Source organism: Loxodonta africana, chromosome 22 (genome assembly GCF_030014295.1).
Source record: "Loxodonta africana isolate mLoxAfr1 chromosome 22, mLoxAfr1.hap2, whole genome shotgun sequence".
Lineage (NCBI taxonomy): Eukaryota > Metazoa > Chordata > Mammalia > Proboscidea > Elephantidae > Loxodonta > Loxodonta africana.
In genome coordinates this window covers 23,787,200-23,803,541 of record NC_087363.1, presented here as the reverse complement: position 1 = coordinate 23,803,541, position 16,342 = coordinate 23,787,200, and the positions used below count along the sequence as shown (strand labels likewise).

Below are 16,342 nucleotides of genomic sequence, written 5' to 3'. Positions count from 1 at the left end.
AAATGGGTGAACAAATAAAGATGATACAAAGCCTAAGGATTCCAATACATTGTACAGATGTGCTTGAATACAGGAGCACCCTCATTCCCTTATTCTGCAAATTCAAGAATTCTACAGAAAGACTGATTGTTTCCCTTCTATTCACTAAAAAAAAAAAAAAGGGGGATTTATTCCCAGTAACCCAAAATGAGAGCTTCTACTTGAGATGTAATTTGCAGAAAATATATTGTAGCTCCTTTGCTAGCATTACAAAAAGTTTAACTGGATATGTTTTGTCAGAACAGTGAAACAAGTACACTGGATTATAGTAGATAAGACTTTCATGATGCTAATGTATAAAATTCATAACCCTACAATATGCTACTCATTACTATTAATTTTCACTTCAAATTAATTTGGGACTTTTTTGTATTTGATTGCACCTAATTTAGGTACATGTCCTGAATGAAGCTGGAAGCTGAAAATCAAAATATTTCTTGCAAAAACTAAGCAAGAGAGCTTGTTGTATATAGATATCTTAACTGTCAGCACACACACCACTCCTGTATGGACGGAAATGGCTTGGATTGTTGTCTACACAAACCAGGAGGCTCACTGACATCACTGGCTTTTCCACTGGCAGCAGCAACTCGCGAAGCCTCCGTGCCTCTCTCCATAACACTTGGCAACAGGTCCTAGGTTTTGGAAACCATAATGACAGTTCCTATACAGTGACAAAAATTAGACAGCTACGAGAAGCTGTGCAGCAGGAAGGTTAAGTTTCAATCGGTGAGAGGGAAGCCAGTAACCGGGCGGCCAACCAGGCCGAGGCGATGGAAGCCAAAGTCCAGTGTGGTATTGCGGCTGCGGGGCTGCCGAGGGACGGCGTCGGAGGCAAGACGGAGATTCCCCGGTTCGGCCAAACTGATCCGAAGATTCAGCTCCCCTCCGACCAGACAGCGGCTAGGAAACAATAGTCCTTTATCCACTCCAGCGACGCCGGGATATCGTCTCCGTGCCTGACACCTGAGTACGGCCGCAGAACAAACCCGAGTACAAGCAGATCAGAAACGCGATGGTTAAAAATATCCCGGCGGACAACGCAAATGGGCGGATGCGGAAGATGATGTCTTGACCACCCCTCAGTAAACGCAACCCTCCGCTGACTCGCGCACCCGTCAGCGTCAGATGTGCCCTGGTCCGGCCCTGGATCCGAGGGCCGAATGGCACCGAGACGCCGGCCTAAAAACCGGCCTCGTCGCCCTCAAACCCTGAGCCAGTAGCGACCGGGTCCTACCGCAAGGCGACCCCGGACCGGAAGTGACGCAACCGCGCCGAGCACTTCCGGAGCTGCGGGGACGGATCCGCCGGAGGAAGCAGCGCGGGTCCGGACCGGCGTCGGCCCGCCGCCTTCGCCGCCGCGGCGCTCCAACCTGATCCCTCTGGCCCGGCCTGACCCGGCGTGGCCCGCCGGGGCTCAGCGGCCACGGGGTCGCGGCTCCCGGTAAGTGCGTAGTGCGAGTCGCGGCCTTGTTTACTGCGGCGGGTGGGGGGAGCTCTCCGCGCGCCTCCCTGATTTGGCCGGGACTCCGCCTTCGCCGCCTCCCGCGAGGCCCCGGCACCCCCCGCCGCCTGTACGCGGTCCCGGCGTCCCCCGCCGTGGAATGAGAGACCAGGCCGGCGCGGAAGGGCGGCAGGACGCTACCGCTGAGGCAAGCGAACGTCCGGCGTCTCTCCGCCCTTCCTGCTGCCGCCGCCTCAGCTGGCGGAGAGGTAGGAGGCCAGCTGCTCTGAGCGACCGGCGCCGGCGCTTTGGGGCTGTTCCCGCCGGGAGCGCGGGGGAAACGCGCAGCTTTTGGGGTTCCCCACCCGAGTCATCACTGGAAGGAAGCTCTCGCAGCGCTGTCCGCGCGGCTTTTAACGCCCGCTCGTGAAGGGTCCGCTCAGCGCGTGGGCTCTTAGTCCGCGCGGTGTACCGGGATAACGCCGCGCCTCGGAAAGGACATGCGGCACTGGAGCTGCGCCGCCGAGGCGCCCGCCGCAGTCGGGGTAGCGGCGGGAGAGGCCGCGGTGTTCTCTGGTGACTTCGCCAGTGTACTGATTGTTGTTCAGTCGCATAGAACTTTGTGCAGTGATGGATATGTTCTATACTTCTCTTGTCCAGCACTGTAGCACTAGCCATACGTGGCCATTGAGCGTTTGACGTGGTTGGTGCAACTGAGAAACTAGATTTTAAATTTTATTTAGATTTAAAATTAAGTATGAATAGCTGTATGTGGTTTATGTCTACCGTATTGGACAGCACACATACTGAGTTGCTGACTCATGTCTTTGTGCCAAGTAGTTTTCTTTGGATATGCAGACTTAGTAAATGACCGTTCAGTGTTATAAATATTTGGAGTAAGCATCGTCAACTCCCCAAAATGCCTGTTTAGTTCTTCTCAACTTCCGACTGGGAAGTCTTCATTTTGGATCCTTTTCTTCCCTGAGTGGTGAGGCCTGGTGAGTGAATCCAGGGGTGGGTGTCTGGTGGTCCTCCGAACACATGACTGGTGGGAAAGTAATTTCTATTCCCCTTTTTCTGTCTGGAATGTAGAGATAAAGCTTAATGTCTCAAAGGAATCAAAAACGTTCTGTCAATAAAGCCGATACATACTGGTCCCTTTGAGCAAGTTCAGCATTCTTTTAAGTAAAATACAGGTACTTAATTTTGAAACGGTTAAAAATTAAGTTTTGTAATTCTGAATCTAGAATGCTCAGGAAATGGAGTTCTTTTTTCTTCTGGAGAGCCTGGAATTTTTTTCCCCTTCTTGAATGTTGGGTTGGTGAGAAGCCTGTGGGTCCAGAAGAGCCCAGAGAATATGAAAAGCTTACTCTTTTTTTGGTGTGAATCTGGAAGGTCTTTGCGAAAGTTTGTGGCCAGTATCAGGCTTTCTGGGAGGACATTGGGGGTTGTGAAATCCTGTAGGCCTTGGGTGGGGTGAAGGTCTGACGCTGGGCTTCACTAATTGCCAGCAGTGTGATTCTGGGCAAATTAATCTTCCGGAACTATAGCTTCCTCATTTGTAAGAAGGGGATGGTAGATAGCCACTTTTGGGTTGTAAAGATTAAATGAGAATGAGTCTGATGTGAAATTAAATAATCTGTGGTAATTTCTGTAGGCTGGAGCAATATTTACAGATTGCATTTGTCCTGTAAGCAGCATTTTACATAAAATACGTATAAAAGAAAAAAGCTGGAAAAAATCGATCGTTCTTTTGCTGTTTTGGAAATAGTTTCCCACAATCATTTAGTTTATATTTGCCTATGTTTGAAGTATTTCTTTGGAAGTTAAAAGCTCAGGTTTTCCAAGAAATCCTAAAGGGTAAAAAAAAAAAGCAGGTAGAAATAAAATTTCTGAATAAACAACAAGTAGTACTTATTTAGTTATGGGTAGTGAGATCTGTGTCTCTTGGGAAGCCAAATGGCCCTAGGTTATCTGGAGAGAGGTGGGAAATGGGTGTTCACTATAGCTTAGTGTTACTATTGCCATCCTTTTGGGGAGATTTTTTATTTGAAAAATAACTTTTTTCATGAGTAAAGTGAGATCTGAAATATTGGCAGTATTCTGCAATTGATTACCAGAGTAGAGGTGAATTTATAGTAAGAGTTCTCTTTTTAAGTCAGTTACAGTTTTCCTTGAAGAAACTGAATGGCTTATCAATTTCTAAGTAACATTTAGGATTGAAATCGTGGCAGTTAACTTAGGGAATCTGAAGGATAGGAGTAAGGAGATGGGCTTTCGAACCATGGGAGGGAATTGGACATCTATTTCCATCAACAACACCCCAGGTTAAATTATTGTCAGTTGTTTACTCTGAGTACTTTCTTTTTTTATAAAGTCTGTAGTTCTTGTCAGTGTAATTATGATATGAGAATTTCTATTGAAACCTATATGAGAATAATGAATTTAATAGTTTCTCTGGTCCCTTTTTACTTGTCCTTTTAAATGTGTTTCCTTGTTAAAAAATTTGCAAAAGCAAGGTACCAACTTAAAAAAATATAATTCTTTTCATTTTAGATGGAAATCATATGACAGAATATTTGGGTGCCATCATCCTGACAGATCTTCAAGAATTGCAGGTATTTTTAATTCAAAGATGAACTTTTTCTCCTGAAGGGAAAATACTGTAGTTAAGTTCAGTTGGGATTAGATGGTTCCACCGTAGAGAACAATTTGTTAAGTGTCAAATAAACTGCAGATATTACACTGCTGCATGTAAGGTTGCTATCAGTTGGAATCAACAACAACTGGTTTGGGTTTATCGTTAATGCAGTTTTTTATAATGTGAGTGTTTATAGTTAACAATCAAATGAAGAGCCAGTGATATATTTACAATATTATAAAAAAAGGTGGCTTATAGTCCTTTAGGCTAATTACATACTCAGTGTGCATTCATTCTTAATCTTTGTTTTAGATAATGATTGGGTTTATTTTATTTATTTAGTAGAGATTGCTGCAAATAGATTTTATGTTTGCTTTTGTATTTAATCCAGATTTTTATTTTAAATTGTTTACATACCAATCTAAATGCTCTTGCATTTTAAGGTCCTACTCTGGTGGCATAGTGGTTAAGAGCTACGGCTGCTAACCAAAAGGTCGGCAGTTCAAATCTACCAGGTGCTCCTTGGAAACTCTGTAGGGCAGTTCTGCTCTGTCTGTAGGGTCGTCATGAGTCGGAATAGACTCGACGGCAGTGTGTATGTGCGTATTTGTTTTTAGGTTTACATAACTAGTCGATATTGTTCTTTGCAAATGATCGCTTGAAATAGTACACGTGCAGAAAAATTAGTGGATATTTGCCACAAATCTTTTCTGAGATAAGGTTAGGATTTGTGACTGTTTTGCTCTCTAAGCTAATGTTCTCTTGTTATTTGTATATAATTAAGTAACATTTTTATCTGTGAGGATTTTTCAGTAGCTGGTTTCATTTGAACTCTTATTTCTTCACCCTGAGTAGATTCTGAGTTTTCCCTAGCCTTGATCCTGCTAAGACAAAATATCTATGTTGTTCCTTTGCTATTGGGTCAGCTTCTTTGCTTCTAAGTATTCCTTTTAAAAGATCGGTAAAACTCTTTAAAACTGAAAAATTATTTAATTTTATAGACTAGAGAAGGATGTTGAATTGCAACTCAGAAGAGGAGCTATGTGGCTTTTTTATTTTTCTTTATTAATTATGTATGTGTTCTTAAGATATCTAAGAGTGATGTCTGTGAAGCAGTGAATTTCTTTTCCTTCATGCAGTGGGAAGGAACTCTTGTCCCTGTTTATGTGGTATGTCACCACACAGCGATGACAAGGAAATTTTAAACCTTGGTAGTTAAATCTTTGGGTGTGTGGGCAGTCACCTGTGGGGATATGCTTCTTCCCTAAGGACTCAGGTGGGAAGGACAAGTCCATGGGAACTTGACTTATTGACATAGAGCAGACAGCCTTGCCATTTCAGGCCAGGCACTTCATGTGAAGTTACCAGTGCATTGACAGCCACTTCTGCCTCTCCAGAGATGGTTTCCCTGCAGTAAACCTGGTGGCGGTATGATATTGAGGTGTCCAGGATAAAACCAGAGTTGGAATATGCCATAGTTGGAGTAGGGCCATTACTGTTCCATTTTGATTCTTCATGAATGGTTTCTATTACAACTTCTCATGGGGAAAAAGTAACACTTGTTTTTTTCTTTTCCTCCTTTAGAAGACATAAACACTAATGCTTTTGAGAAAGCAGTAAAGTTTGGGGGGAGGGGAAAAAGCAACTGCTTTCCTGATCTGCAACTTGGCTGGATGCTAAGATGTCTGTGGACATGAATAGCCAGGGATCTGACAGCAACGAAGAGGACTATGATCCAAACTGTGAGGAAGAGGAGGAGGAGGAGGAAGAAGAAGATGAGGACCCTGGGGACATAGAGGACTATTATGTGGGAGTAGCCAGTGATGTGGAGCAGCAGGGGGCCGATGCCTTTGATCCTGAGGAGTACCAGTTTACTTGCTTGACCTACAAGGAATCGGAGGGTGCCCTCAACGAGCACATGACCAGCTTAGCCTCTGTGCTAAAGGTGAGCAGTGTTGCCAATTCTAAGTGTATTCTCCCCTAGTCAAATCTAAGGATGAGCTGTTGTTAACCATTGACTTTTCCAGACTGATTGAATGGCCCTCTAGCTTGAAACCAAATTTGAGTATATAGTGCATAATTTGGAATACCTTTGTTACATTTACTTTGTTTTCTGATGTACAAACATTTAAGACCCTCGGATTCCCAGATCACCAAGAATTAGAAAGGGGTGGTGAGGTATATTTAGAAAATACAGACCAAAAGTGCCATAGTCAGTGGCAAATTTGCATGGAATAGCACTTGTTTCAGAAAGTGAGTCTTAGGAAACTTTGACGTAAGATGTGATCTTCATCATCTTCTACACAACCAGGTTTGAGTGACTGATAGATGTCTTGAGAGCAGCCAGATCCCCCTGGTTTGCCCTGAATAATAAGTGCCTCTGGGCTGACGTGCTCACTTGTTTCCTGTACTGATGACTGATGTATAATGTTGAAAGAGATCATCTTAACAACATTTAGGACAAAACGAAATTCTCATAATTTGTATTTCATTGATTTTAATGGGTTAAGTGGTAAATATGGGAATTTTGAAGAATGAACAAAGTTGCTTATTCCAGCAAGAATCTTATTTTTAACACAAATTAGTATACCTTTTGGTGTCTTACACCTCAGGCCAGTTGTCCTTGCTGTTTACATTGTTATGGGCATTTAGACAACTTTCCATCATGTTTCCTTCTCCTCTAACATTGGTTGGCCATTCTGTGAAAATAGGGGTATTTCCCTTACTTCACTGTTTTTGCTGACCTTCCTCTGGAAACTGTTACATGGATTTTGTTGTCTGCTTAATTTGAAGGTCAAGGGCACATCGGCATGATTTCAACCAAGTAAATTCTCTTGTTGATATTTAAGTGGAAATAACTAAGATATGCCATGTATCATTTTCTGTAACAGTTGATTTACCTACTAGTTTAGGGGTTTTTTTCAGGTGGTCAGGAGAGGCTAATACCTTGGCATTAGATACTCAGAGTGTCTTACCAAGGCTTTGTTAAATACTGGCTGGAAGCTAAATGCTAAAACTTTTTTGTGACTCATTCCTAGAACCGATTGCAGACTTCCTCTCTTGTGCTCAGCAGAAAACTGAGGATTGAGGACCCATGGAACCTTTGGGTTTGGGATTTCTGCACTGTAGCTATGGCAGACCTGCTGGGACCTCTGCCTTCAGAGGGCATTTCCCTGGTAGAAAAAAGGTATCAGGTCCCTTTTTTCCTCACTGTGCACACTTCTCCCTTACTGGTCAACTAGTTTGATTTGGTTTAACCATATTGTCAGATTATACACACTGTTGGTATTTAAAATTAGAAAAAGAGTTTTCAGGTATGTGGATATGTGGTGGATAGTGCCAGTTGACCAAGTCCATCAGGATGTGCCCATCTATGCACAGAAATTCCCAGTTTGTCAAGTTGTTCGTATAGACTTTCCTGCCCTGCTAGAAACACCTGAGGGGCCCCGGGCACGCATCCTTTATTCTTACTAGGCTGACATATGGTCATCCTCTTGGAAGGCCTTCCCTTCACTCCTCGCCTTTAATACGCCCAGGGCTTCTTCATCATCTGCCTTACGCTTTTCTTGGTGAGTCTCCTTGAGAGCCCCTAGAACACAGTCGTTGTGCTCTCCTGTAGTCATATTGCCCAAACATTATAACCCATGTGTGTTCAGTCATGTATTGCAGTCTTTTGACTACTTTCTGTTGTTTTACCTTTTCATGTATTTTTCCATTATCTCTCCAGCTAGATTGTCAGTTCCTGGAGGGCAGAAATGGCTTTATACCTTGTCTCCCCTATCATTCCTGTCACATTGTTTCATCCATAGTAGTTATTGAATAATTTCTTGGATATTTGTGGGTTTTGATAACAGTAGCTACTGCTGCTATTGTAGGGTCAGCTCCCTACTAGGGAGTCTGTGAGCCAGATTCCCTAGTCCCTGTTGTACATCTTTCTCTACCATTGTGGAAGGGCATTGTCCTCAAGACCATGAAGAGAAGGACCAAAAATAATTTGGAACAGAGATGGAGGAATAAAAAGAGGTGGAAAAAAGTTGAAATAGGGAAAGGGTTAAAGAAAAAGTGGGGCAAAGAGAAGAATAATCCACAAAAATTTAGGTGGTGGTGATGGTGTGTGCCATTGAGTTGATTCCAATTCATAGCAACCCTGTATGGCAGAGTAGCGCTACCTCATAGAGTTTCCTAGGCTGTATGTAATCTCAACAGGAGTGAATCACCAGATCTTTTTTTCCTACAAGGCCCCTGGATGAGTTTGAACCACTGATTTTTTGGTTAGCAGCCAAGCACTTAACCATTGTACCACCAGGGTTCCTTTAGATGATGGTAGAAGACATATTTTCCCTTCCTGGACCTCACTGAAGAGCGTGTTAATACCCATTTCCTTTCTGGGACTGGGCAGCAAGGGTCCTGGCTTTTTTGGTGGTTTGGCCGCATGTGAAGAGACTCAGTAGTGTTTTAAGTGGCTCAGGAACTTGACCAAGGAGGCTAGGCAGAGCAGTTTCATTAAGAGTGAAGGAGAAGGAATCATACACAGCCTTTCTCTCCCAGGCTGGCTAGTAAACAGGTTTGTTCTTGCAACTACCATTGTTTTTATTTTTGTAATTAGTATTTTTTGAGGGTGGGTTGGAGTATTTCAAGTGCTGAGTTTACAGAATGGTGTTCACTGGTGCCTTGGCAACTCAGGGTTCCCTGTTACATGTGTCTGAGGGTGGGGGCTGATAGTGATAGTTACCCAGTCATCTTCTGCACCACTGATTTCCCCCATGTGTCATGATGCTGCTTTCACAACCACCGACAGATTGAGATATTTAATTCGTTCATATGATTTAGGTGCTATTTGGCTAGGAGGAAATAACGATGTGCACATGTAGTTTACAATTATAGCATCATGAACAGCTGGCTATGAACATAAGCCATCCGAGTTTGAGGAGTGGCTTGAATTTTTCACTGATAGTCATATCTGTGTTATTTGTTGTATGCTAGCAGTTGCCTGTGGATGAGCAATGGTATAACCTAAAGTTGAGCCTCTTATTGTCTTTTGGAATTTGAAGTCTCTTAAGTAGAAAAACCCCAAATGTCTGGGACACTAGACTTTTGGTTTAGTGAGAGCTTCTGGTATCAGTGGATAACTTCCTGTATGTGTCCTGGGACCAGTCCATAAGTAAGATCATTAATCCAGAGAAAGAAAGGTGCTCAGAAAATCAGATCGGGGCCGAGAACAGAGAAATGTTTATCTGTTATTGGCGGGGGGTGAGGGGGTGGGAACTATTGGTGTTCAGATATCGTAGCAAGATACCACAGAACCATTATTTGAGAATGAGTTATAATTTTACGCAGATGGAGTAGTTGTGAGAAATGAAGTGATTTCTGAGTGAGGTATTGTGTTGCAGGGGAGGGGAAAAATCTCTGATAAATATTTTTAGTGACCGCGGATGAATCTTTAAAGAAAACAGAGTCAACCTTTTTTTACATGCCATACTTATTTTTATATGAAACTTATTTTAAAAATTACTGTTATTGTTACAGACGAGAGAGGCCCTTTCCGATAAAAACAGGCATTTTTATTGCAAAAGGTACAGTGGTTAGTCGAGAATTTTACCAGTTAGTCAGTGAACCCTGTTAATACTGTGCTGTGGAATTTATGACATGTTTGCTGACAAGCTGCTTGAGAAGGGGCTCAGCCATAGTAGAGCCCTGGACAGAGCCCTTGACAGGACTTTCTTTGGTTAGCAGTGGGCCAAGTATGTCTCCTGCTGTTAAGCTCCCATTCACAGCCACATGTTAGGGTTGTGGACAGGAGGGGAAGAGTATCATTGAAGGTCCCATCCAATTGCTTCAGGAGGGAAAAGAAATAGGCCACTTTGGGCTAGATCTAGCCCATGAAGCTCTGCAGGGAGCTACCTGAGCTTTGCTTTGAGGCAGGAGATCCTTGAGGGTGGAGTAGAAGGGCAGTGTCCACAGGGTTATGAGCATGCGGGTGGGAAGGTTATTTTCTGGGCTGGGGTGACAGACTAAGATGTATAGGTAAAAGGGAACAACATTTGGAGGATCATGAATGCAGCCTGAGGCATCTCTACTATTACAGGAAAGGAAGAGAGTTTTAAAACTTCTTCAGCATATGAGTGCTTATTCAGTGCTTACTTCTCAAGCCTGTGTTTCCCAGATAAGTTTGGAGAAATAAGCTGATTATTATGTTTTTACTATACTTCTTGCTCTCTGAATTGTTAACTGCAGTAAACCAAAACCAAACCCACTGCCATCCAGTCGATTCGGACTCATAGCGACCCTGTAGGACAGAGTAGAACTGCACCACAGAGTTTCCAAGGAGCACCCGGCGGATTCAAACTGCCGGCCTCTTAGTTAGCAGCAGTAGAGAGAGGAAAATTTCCCCTAGAACACCCTATTTTACCACCCTTTTGCTTATTTAAATTTGTTTTAAAATCTAGTGTTTCCTAGTTAGCAAAATGTGGCTGGAAAATCTTTTTCAGATTCTTCTGTGGATCACTTTACCCCTTTGTAGATGAATTATAATGAGTTTTCAGGGCTTCTAACTCTGAGTGCAACGGGAATCTTTGTAGTTCTGTGTTCAAAACAACCTGGTTTCCATGCTTTTGTCACTTGTAACGTGACCAATTGATGTTCCTAGTACAAAATATATTTAGCTTTTATTTATATAACTCCCGAGTTCTTGTATAATGTTTGCCGAAGACTTCAATTTTAATTATTAAATTGACTTTCTTGTTTCCCGGTATAGGTGAATTTTAAGACTTTTTATTTATTTACATATTTATTAATTAACCAAATAATGGTTGTGGGTTTTTTTTTTTTTTTTTTTTGTCATTACTCATGGGAAATACCTTCAAGCTGAGTGTTTGTGTGCTGAGTAGCTGTCTGATTTCTATTTTTGTGATCTCACATCAGGTTTCTTTGCATGCCTGTATGTAAGTAGAATCTAGATTAAATTCCTGTGTTTCTCATAGTTGGCTGGTAGTGGGTGTGTTGACATATTTCATGATGCTTTAATCTGGAAGTCTGATGTGAGTTTTCCTGACATAAAAATTTATTTTTAAGAGAGAGATGAGAAATGTCCAGAGTGACATTGAGGATTCCTTAAGTATAATTAGTGCTGGAGTTGTCCCTATTATGCCAGCTGAAAAAGTTTGTCATCACTGACTTTGTGTGCTCACTGTGTACCTGACACCACAAACAACAAGTTTACTGCCTTCCAGAAAAGCAGCTCTTCATTACAGTCAAAGCCTGCTTTCATTCTTGTCTGTTTTTTGTACTTTTATATTTCCTTAGGAATCATGGGTACTATGTGTAATCAAGGGTTATTCTCATCCCACACTTGGGTCCTAATCTTTGAATTTATGTTTAAAAATTTTTTTTAATTTTTATTGTGCTTTAAGTGAAAGTTTACAGATCATCAGTCTCTCATACAGAAATTTATATACACCTTGCTATATACTCCTAATTGCTCTCCCCCTAATGAGACAGCATACTCCCTCCCTCCATTCTCTCTTTTCATGTCCGTTCAGCCAGCTTCTAACCCCGTCTGCCCTCTCATCTCCCTGCAGACAGGAGAAGCCCACATAGTTTCATGTGTCTGCTTGATCCAAGAAGCTCACTCTTCACCAGTATCATTTTCTGCCCATTGTCCAGTCCAATACCTGTCTGCCGAGGTGGCTTTGGGAATGGTTCCTCTCTTGGGCTAACAGAAGGTCTGGGTACCATGACCTCCAGGGTCTTTCTAGTCTCAGTCAGACCATTAAGTCTGGTCTTTTTATGAGAATTTGGGGCCTGCATCCCACTGCTCTCCTGCTCCCTCAGGGGTTCTCTGTTGTGTTCCCTCTCAGGGCAGTCATCGATTGTGGCAGGGCACCATCTAGTTCTTCTGGTCTCAGGCTGATGTAGTCTCTGGTTTATGTGTCCCTTTCTATCTCTTGGGCTCATAATTACCTTCTGTCTTTGGTGTTCTTGATTCTCCTTTGCTCCAGGTGGGTTGAGACCAATTGATACATCTTAGATGGCCGCGTGCTAGTGTTTAAGACCCCAGATGCCAGACTCCAAATTGGGATGCAGAATGTTTTCTTAATAGATTTTATCGTGTCAGTTGACTTAACATCCCCTGAAACCATGGTTCCCAAAGCCTGCCCCTGCTACACTAGCCTTCGAAGCATTCAGTTTATTCAGGAAACTTCTTTGCTTTTGGTTTAGTCCAATTGTGCTGACCTCTTCTGTATTGTGTGTTGTCTTTCCCTTCAGCTGAAATAGTTCTTATCTACTATCTAATTAGTGAAAATCCGTTTACCCCTTTCATAACCATCAAAGAATATTTTCATATCTGTTTAAACTATTTCTCAAGTTCTTATAATAGTGGTGTGATACAATATTTGACCTTTTGCAGCTGGCCAATTTCACTCAGCATAATGCCTTCCAGATTCCTCCATGTTAAGAAATGTTTGTGGATTCATTATTGTTCTTTATCAATGCATAGTAATCCATTATGTGAATGTACCATAATTATCTATTCATCTGTTGATGGGCACCTTGGTTGCTTCCACCTTTTTGCTATTGTAAACAGTGCTGCGGTGAACATGGGTGTGCATGTATCTGTTCATGTAAAGGCTCTTATTTTTCTAGGATGTATTCCAAGGAGTGGGATTGCTGGATCGTATGGTAGTTCTACCATACGATCCAGCAATGGTAGTTGTGTTTCCAGCTTTTTAAGGAAGCGCCAAATCAATTTCCAAATTGGTTGTATCATTTTATATTCCCACCAGCAGTGTATAAGTGTTCCAGACTCTCCACATCCTCTCCAACATTTATTATTTTGTGTTTTTTGGATTAATGCCGGCCTTGTTGGGGTGAGAGGAATCTCATTGTAGTTTTGATTGGCATTTCTCTAATGGCTAATGTTTATGAGCATTTCCTCATGTATGTTAGCTACTTGACTGTCTTCTTTAGTGAAGTGCCTGTTCATATCTTTTGCCCATTTTTTAATTGGGTTTTTTGTCTTTTTGTAGTTGAGTTTTTGCAGTATCATGTAGATTTTAGAGACCAGGTGCTGATCAGAAATTTCGTAGCTAAAAACTTTTTCCCAGTCTGTAGGTAATCTTTTTACTCTTTTAGTGAAGTCTTTGGATGAGCATAGGTGTTTCATTTTTAGGAGCTCCCAGTTGTGTAGTTTCTGTTCTGCATTGTTCGTAATGTTCTGTATATTGTTCATGCCATGTATTAGGGCTCCTGACGTTGTCCCTATTTTTTCTTCCATGATCTTTATCGTTTTAGATTTTATATTTAGGTCTTTGATCCATTTTGAGTTCATTTTTGTATATGGTGTGAGGTATGAGCCTTGTTTCATTTTTTTGCAGATGGATATCCAGTTATGCCGGCGCCATTTGTTAAAAGACTCTTTTCCCCATTTAACTGACATTGGGCCTTTGTCAAATATCAACTGCTCATACGTGGATGGATTTATTTCTGGATTCTCAATTCTGTTCTGTTGGTCTATGTATCTGTTGTAGTACCAGTACCAGGCTGTTTTGATTACTGTGGTGGTGTGATAGGTTCTAAAATCGGGTAGAGTGAGTCCTCCCACTTTGTTCTTCTTCTTCAGTAATGCTTTACTTACCCGGGGCCTCTTTCCCTTCCATATGAAGTTGGTGATTTGTTTCTCCATCACATTAAAATTGTTGGAATTTGAATCGGAATTGCATTGTATCTATAGATGGCTTTTGGTAAAATAGGCATTTGTACAATGTTAAGTCTTCCTATCCATGAGGAAGGTATGTTTTTCCACTTCTGTAGGTCTCTTTTGGTTTCTTGCAGTAGTGTTTTGCAGTTTTCCTCGTATAGGTCCTTTACATCTCTGGTAAGATTTATTCCTAAATATTTTATCTTCTTGGGGGCTAGTGTAAATGGTATTGACTTGGTGATTTCCTCTTCGATGTTCTTTTTGTTGGTGTAGAGGAATCCAGCTGATTTTTGTATGTTTATCTTGTATCTGGATACTCTGCTGAACTCTTCTATTAGCTTCAGTGGTTTTCTTCAGGATTCTTTAGGGTTTTCTGTGGATAAGATCATGTCATCTGCAAATAAAGATACGTTTACTTCTTCCTTGCCAATCTGGATCCCCTTTATAACTTTATCTAGCCTAATTGCTCTGTCTAGGACCTCTCTAGTACAATGCTGGATAAGAGTGGTGATAAAGGGCATCCTTGTCTGGTTCCTGATCTCAAGGGGAATGGTTTCAGACACTCTCCGTTTAGGATGATGTTGGCCGTTGGCTTTGTATAAATGCCCTCTATTATGTTGAGGAGTTTTCCTTCTATTCCTATTTTGCTGAGAGTTTTTATCGTGAATGGGTATTGAACTTTGTCAAATGCCTTTTCTGCGTCAGTTGATAAAATCACGTGATTCTTGTCTTTAGTTTTGTTTATATGATGGATTACATTAATTGTTTTTCTAATGTTGAACAATCCCTGCATACCTGGTATGAATCCCACGTGGTCGTGGTGAGTTATTTTTATGATATGTTGAATTCTTTTGGCTAGAATTTTGTTGAAGGGTTTTGCATCTAAGTTCATGAGGGATATAGGTCTGTAAATTTTTTTTTTTTGGTGTGTGGTGTCTTTACCTGGTTTTGGTATCAGGGATATGCTGGCTTCATAGAAAGAGTTTGGGAGTATTCCATCCTTCTCTGTGCTCTGAAATACCTTTGGTATTAGTGGTGTTAACTCTTCTCTGAAAGTTTGGTAGAACTCTGCAGTGAAGCCATCTGGGCCAAGGGTTTTTTTGTTGGGAGTTTTTTTTTTTTTTTATTACCTTTTCAATCTCTTCTTTTGTTATGGGTCTATTTAGTTGTTCTACCTCTGTTTGTGTAAGTTTAGGTAGGCAGTGTGTCTAGAAATTCATCCATTTCTTCTAGGTTTTCAAATTTGTTAGAGTACAATTTTTCGTAGTAATCTGATATGATTTTTTTTAATTTCAGTTGGGTGTGTTGTAATATTGCCCATCTCATTTCTTATTTGGGTTATTTGCTTCCTCTCCTGTTTTTCTTTTGTCAGTTTGGCCAGTGGTTTATCAGTTTTGTTAATTTTTTCAAAGAACCATCTTTCGTCTGGTTAATTCTTTCAGTTTTCTGTTTCAATTAATTCTGCTCTAATTTTTATTATTTGCTTTCTTCTGGTGCCTGAGGGTTTCTTTTGGTGCTCTCTTTCTATTTGTTCAGGTGGTAGGGATAACTCTTTGATTTTGGCCCTTTCTTCTCTTTGTATGTGTGCATTTATTGATAGAAATTGACCTCTGAGTACTGCTTTCACTGTGTCCTAAAGGTTCTGATAAGAAGTGTTTTCATTTTCATTGGATTGTATGAATTTCTTTATTCCATCCTTAATGTCTTCTATAATCCAGTCTTTTTTGAGGAGGGTATTGTTCAGTTTCCAACTGTTTGATTTCTTTTTCCTGCTTATTCTGTTATTGAATTCTGCTGTTATGGCCTTAGGGTCAGAGAAGATGCTTTGTAATATTTTGATGTTTTGGTTTCTGCTAAGGCTTGCTTTATGACCTAATTATGTGATCTATGCTAGAGAATGTTCCATGCACACTAGAAAAGAGTATATTTGGCTGCTCTTGGGTGGAGTGTTCTGTATATGTCTATGAGGTCGAGTTGGTTGATTGTGGCATTTAGATCTTCCATGTCTTTATTGAGCTTCTTTCTAGATATCCTGTCCTTCACCGAAAGTGTGTGTTGAAGTCCCCTACTGTAATTGTGGAGCTGTCTATCTCACTTTTCAATACTGTTATGAGAGTTTATGTATCTTGTAGCCCTGTCATTGGGTGCATAAATTTTTAATATGGTTATATCCTCCTGGTATATTGTTCCTTTAGTCATTATATAGTGTCCTTATCTTTTGTGGTGGATTTAACTTTAAAGCCTATTTTGTCAGAAATTAATATTGCCACGCCTGCTCTTTTTTGATTGTTGTTTGTTTGATATATTTTTTCCCATCCGTTACATTTTAGTTTGTTGTGGCTCTCAGTCTGAGGCGTGTCACTTGTAGGAAACACATAGACGGACCATGTTTTTTAATCCATTCTGCCACTCTCTGTCTCTTTATTGGTGCATTTAGTCCAATTACACTCAGCATAATTACGGATAGGTGTGAATTTGGTTCTGTCATTTTGGTGTTTTTTTCGTGTGTGTGTTTTGTTGA

The 16,342-nt window shown here is 41.3% G+C and overlaps 1 protein-coding gene across 6 annotated transcripts in view; it reads left to right on the top strand.

Annotated features, from left to right (window-relative positions):
- The first annotated feature begins 1,369 nt into the window (after positions 1 to 1,369).
- The window catches only part of ARIH2 (ariadne RBR E3 ubiquitin protein ligase 2), a 61,952-nt gene continuing 46,979 nt past the window's right edge, over positions 1,370 to 16,342 (top strand). For 2 of the 6 annotated variants that reach the window (XM_023547743.2, XM_023547742.2), the window contains exons 1-4: positions 1,370 to 1,483; positions 4,040 to 4,101; positions 5,709 to 6,069; positions 7,163 to 7,311. In XM_023547743.2, the coding sequence (XP_023403511.1) occupies positions 5,806 to 6,069; positions 7,163 to 7,311 (413 nt within the window). In that variant the 5' untranslated portion in view covers positions 1,370 to 1,483; positions 4,040 to 4,101; positions 5,709 to 5,805. Of the gene's footprint in view, positions 1,484 to 1,694; positions 1,753 to 2,367; positions 2,482 to 4,039; positions 4,102 to 5,708; positions 6,070 to 7,162; positions 7,312 to 16,342 lie in introns of those variants that run through there. The other 4 variants (XM_003409674.4, XM_023547744.2, XM_064274563.1 and 1 more) reach the window with 3 other exon arrangements.